Source organism: Gekko japonicus, unplaced genomic scaffold (genome assembly GCF_001447785.1).
Source record: "Gekko japonicus isolate JY-2015 unplaced genomic scaffold, Gekko_japonicus_V1.1 scaffold12, whole genome shotgun sequence".
Classification (NCBI taxonomy): Eukaryota; Metazoa; Chordata; class Lepidosauria; order Squamata; family Gekkonidae; genus Gekko; species Gekko japonicus.
Window position 1 is genome coordinate 678,828 of NW_015161947.1, and position 4,842 is coordinate 683,669.

General features: G+C 45.9%; 1 protein-coding gene across 1 annotated transcript in view; it reads left to right on the top strand.

Annotated features, from left to right (window-relative positions):
- GRIP2 (glutamate receptor interacting protein 2) overlaps window positions 1–4,842 on the top strand; it is a 193,891-nt gene that overhangs the window by 76,641 nt on the left and 112,408 nt on the right. Inside the window, exons 3-4 of the mRNA XM_015429364.1 lie at window positions 3,184–3,319; window positions 3,881–4,026. Coding sequence (XP_015284850.1) covers window positions 3,184–3,319; window positions 3,881–4,026 — 282 coding nt within the window. The remainder of the gene's footprint in view (window positions 1–3,183; window positions 3,320–3,880; window positions 4,027–4,842) is intronic.

A 4,842-nucleotide genomic window follows, 5' to 3' on the forward strand; every position in this document is an offset into this window, starting at 1 on the left:
GCGGGAACCCCCCCGCCACAGAGGCCCGTTCCCTGGCGGCGCCGGATCGGGCCCTGGGGGGAACTCCTCCCCGACGTGCGCGTCACCCGGAAGTGACGCGGGCACGCTGGGGGCGGGGCCATGGCCATACAAGGGAAAACTCTATGGTTTTCCCTTGTATGGTCGTGGCCCCGCCCCCAGCGTGACCGGCGTCATAACGTCACTTACTGGTGATGTGTGTGCGGTGCGCGCGCTCCGAGATCCACCCGGGAGTCCCCCGCCGCCAAGGTAAGTTCCACTTGGCAACCCTATATGGCGCATGCATGCTTCGCGCGCGCACGCTCCAGCCGGGAGTCCCCGCTGCGACTGAATTCACACTTGGCAACCCCTAGCGATGGCACAGGGCCACAGCATGTCTAGCTGGGGCAGCACTGGCTTGGCAGCTTCTCTCCAGGACATGAGAAGTTGAAGGGTAGGCACAGAGATTGTTTCCACTAAATAAATGGAAGTTTTGGTGGATAGACTGTATGCCATGGCCTTGTATCCATGATAAGCAATCTTCTCAAACCACCCTTCCCAGGCTCTCCCACAAATCTCCAGGAATTTCCCATCTCAGACTTGGCAACCCTAAACCCCATTCCCAGTCTAAGGCTTGTGGGCCTTCTGAGGGAATCACTGGAGGGCTCCGCAGCCCACTGCCTGACAGGTTCCCCAGCACAGTGTGCCTCATTACGGGGGGCATGCATTCTGTGGTGGCTCTCTTCATACCACCACTTTGTCAGGACTTCTGGATTTGCTTTGTGTTTGAAAGCTGCTTTTCCCGTTTGATTTTTTAAAGATCGCTTCTGCTTTATATGTTTCCTAAATTACCAGTCTTGGAGAACAGTTGAGCCTTCAAGGTCTGACTGAGAGCTTTAGCACACATGTGAGTTTGCAAAAAGTAAAATACTGATCGTGTGCCGAGATTGTGTATGTAGTAATGTTTCACACTGACTTTAATGGACACTAGAAGAGTGTAACTGTATAGGGTTACACTGCTAGTAATGGTAAAATGCAGGAGATTCTAACAACTGTCCTGTGAAAAGGACAATCTGACATTATTGCAAGAGTGAAGGAGAATAAGTACGGCATAATGGGCTCCCTATAAATATTTATCGCTCTTCAGCCTTGTGATGCATTTGAATCAAGTATGTTTTACAAGTTGCTAGTGTGAAGGGCTCAGACTGGTACAGAATGTGTTACAACTCATGTGACTCATCAATCAGAAATGAAGGAGCAATAAAAATGCGTAGCTGTTGAAATGTATCAACTCCCCTAAACCTCTTCAACTTGGTGCATTCCTGTGTCCCTTAAAAAAAACACACACAACTTCCTGACCTAGTACAGGTATAATGCTTGCCATGTCTCCCAACCATAGTGGAAAGATCAGGAGTGCCCGATCACATGGCTCCTTCCTCTTCTCCTGTCTTCTCTTTCATTTTTGGATCTAACCATGGTATAGCATTCCCTTATAACACCATTACCATTTTCAATAGCTGACGTTAGTTCAAGTAGGCCTGCCAACCCCCTGATGGGGGCGGGGGTTCCCCTGATGATGGGGGCCCCAATACACTGCTGGCCAGCTGGCCGGTGGGGAAGCCCCACTCCCAAAAAGTCCTGGAGGTGACATCATCACAGCGGCCATGTTGTGTGGGGGATGCGCTAACATTTGGGTAAAAACTGGCTTACAGAAAGAATAAAACACACAATAGACTGTTTAAATAAGCCTAAAACCAGATAAAACATTCTAACATTACAATGTGCTAACACTGATGACACTAATAATTAAAGAAATGTTAAAAGATTTTAAAAGATGGCGGCCAATCTTCAGTATACCGTCCTAGCGGTCAGCCTGTAGATCTAACCTTATGCAGCTGGCACAGGCTGTTCTGCTGTCTTCAGAGGACAGGTTTCTCTATTGAGGCGGCTCCTCCTAATTGAAGGCCTGAAGGAAGAGCTCTGCCTTGCAGGCCCTGCGGAACTGCATAAGGTCCCATAGGGCCCTGATCTTTTCTGGAAGCTCATTCCACCAGAGAGGAGCCACCACCAAGAAGACCCTGGTCCTGGTTATTGCCAGCCTGGCATCCTTGGGTCCGGGGAGGGTCAATCAGTTTTGGGACCCTGATTGCAGTGCTCTCTGGGGAACATGTGGGCAAAGGCAGTCCCTCAGGTATGACATGACATTAAGCCATTAGAAACAATATAAAAACATCAAATATCATAAGAGTAATAACATTAAAACCAATTTAAAACAAATTCAAATTCACGATGGCGTCACTAGCAATGATGCAATTGAAAAACTGGAGTTCTGAAAGGTTTTTGGTTGCTTCCTAAGTTCTTTTTGGTTTGTTTTATTTTGGGGGTGGGGTGGGGATGGGGATAGGATTGTTGTGGGGAGAACACAAAGAAGGGGAGAACACTTCACAGCACTCTGAGCTTCTTGGTGGAAGGGTGTTATAAAATGTGCTATATAAATGCCATATCATGGCTATCTGCGACATTAAAGAGCAGAGGGCAATTCATGCCTTTAATGAAGTGGGCAAGGAAAGATCATGTAAGAACATGGGGATCTCCCATTGATCAGGAGACCGGAAAGCATCTGTATCTACACTGGACAGTGCCACTTCAGTCTAAAGCTAGGATTGCGTGATTGAGTGCTGCCCCACAGGAACAAAAAATTTGTTTATGGAGAGACTATCACAAAGGTTAGGCACAATCTTTATCTGGCATCTAGTATTTTGTGCGCAGTCCTTGGAACACTTTCCCCACTGTTTATCTGCTCTTCCTGTCAAACTGCCCAAACATCCCTCCCGAAGCCCTAAACTGAATGATTAAAGAACACTTTTTCCACAATCATGTCACAGATAATAGTCATTCAGAGTTGTTCTGGTTTGTTATCATGGGGGTTGTTTAAAAGATTGAGTCATTTTCTCTAGTTTTGTTCCTGTTTCTCCAACTCTTCTTCATACTCACTGACCGGGGTGGGGGTGGGGGTTTATGCCAAAGACTATGTCCTTGCAGTGCTACCGACTTTTCATCATAAGCATTATTGCGTGTTATTTTTCAGCTAGACTGACAGTCAGTTTGACTTCTTAGGCCCGCCAGAGAGTCTAACATTGCCTAATGCCTAGTGATCTGAACTGTTCCCAATTTTTTGTCCCCCAGAGGAATTCAGAGGAGTCACAATTGTGGAGCTGATCAAAAAGGAAGGAAGCACCCTTGGGTTAACTATATCTGGTGGCACAGATAAAGATGGGAAGCCAAGAGTCTCCAATCTGAGACCAGGAGGGCTGGCAGCAAGGTAAGACAACCTCAGTGGAAAGTATAGTATTCTGAGAAAAGACAAGCAGGGGCTGGCAGGGTTCTTCCTTAATTTTTTAAATCCTTGAGTTGTGACAGATAGTTGATACAGAGCTTGCCAAGTTGTAAAAGAATTTCTGAAAAGGCATGGCCTTGGCATTCCACTCTGGTCTGTTTGCTGTGATCAAAGCAGTGACTGCAAAATTACATTTTTAGAACTTCATTCTTGGGATGGTTTTTGAACTCTGTTGTCAGCCTCGCCAGCCAAGAGATCACAGCATAGAAATCTAAGAAGTACACATTTAAAAATACTGTGTCCCCTTCCCTACCCACCCCCTACCTTCCTATTTATTTATTTGCACATGGAGTTGACACTATTCAGTGGGTAGGCTTAAGAAGGTGATGTGGAGGTAGAACATGGCCTGTGTCCATTTGGTAGTGCAGCATTAAATGAGACTGTTGTTATTAGAGATGTCAGGTAGTTAGCTAGAGAGGATCTATGCATAGGCATGTAATGGGCTCTGGAGAGAAATTAACAGGGATTTTGCTTTGTATGTTACAGGAGTGATCAGCTAAACGTTGGTGACTATATCAAGTCAGTGAATGGGATTAACTTGACCAAACTGCGACATGATGAAATCATAAGCCTGTTGAAGAATGTGGGAGAAAGAGTGGTACTGGAGGTAGAATATGAGCTCCCCCCAGCTGGTTAGTTCTTCCATTTTTTTAATAGTCCATTTTGAATATTTTGTCGCAATTCAGTCATGCTTCAAGCAGGAGATGGCTTCCCTTTCCCTCGGATATGTGAAACTGGCTTTTATTGATTATTCTGACCAGCAGTGGTTTTCCAAGCCTATTTTTTCTGTCCAAGTTCCTTTAACTAAAGATGTCTGCGCCATTTGCTTGCAAAACACGAACTCTATCGCTGAGCTGTCTCTTCCCTGTTTGCTTGATCTTTTCCCCTTCTCGATAGGGGAAGCATAGTATTCTGTGCACAGTTGTATGGATGGTAACTGTTGCAGAATGGTTCCTTGGGGGAGCTACTTTTTCCCAACATGATGGGTACGTGCTGTTGTGTGTTGCCCCGAAACAGACTGATTAGATCTGCTCTTGCCTTACGATGATCCAGCAGCAACTCTCTGCTCTGCTGTCCAGCAACTCATCAACTTTCTCCCCGGTTTGGCAGTGTGTCCTGTTGTAAAAAAGCATGACTTAGAATCTCAGATGCCCCCTTTCAGCCGATTTGAATTTTGTTTTAATTATGCGTGCTCCCAAAGAGGCTCAACCTCCATGTTTACCTGTGTGTGCTGATTAATACAGGTTTTGTGCCATCTCAACCTTCTCACTGTCACCATAGCTTGAGGATCTGGGTGTGAATGCTTTTGTATTGTGTGAGATTCTTTCCCTTTCACCCATGCTGAATGCTGGGGCTGCTAAAAATTTGACAATTCTTGAGATTTTGTAAGCACAGGCAGGCAGAGCAAGTAAATCGTACTGTTTGCACCTTGGGATATAAAGGATATT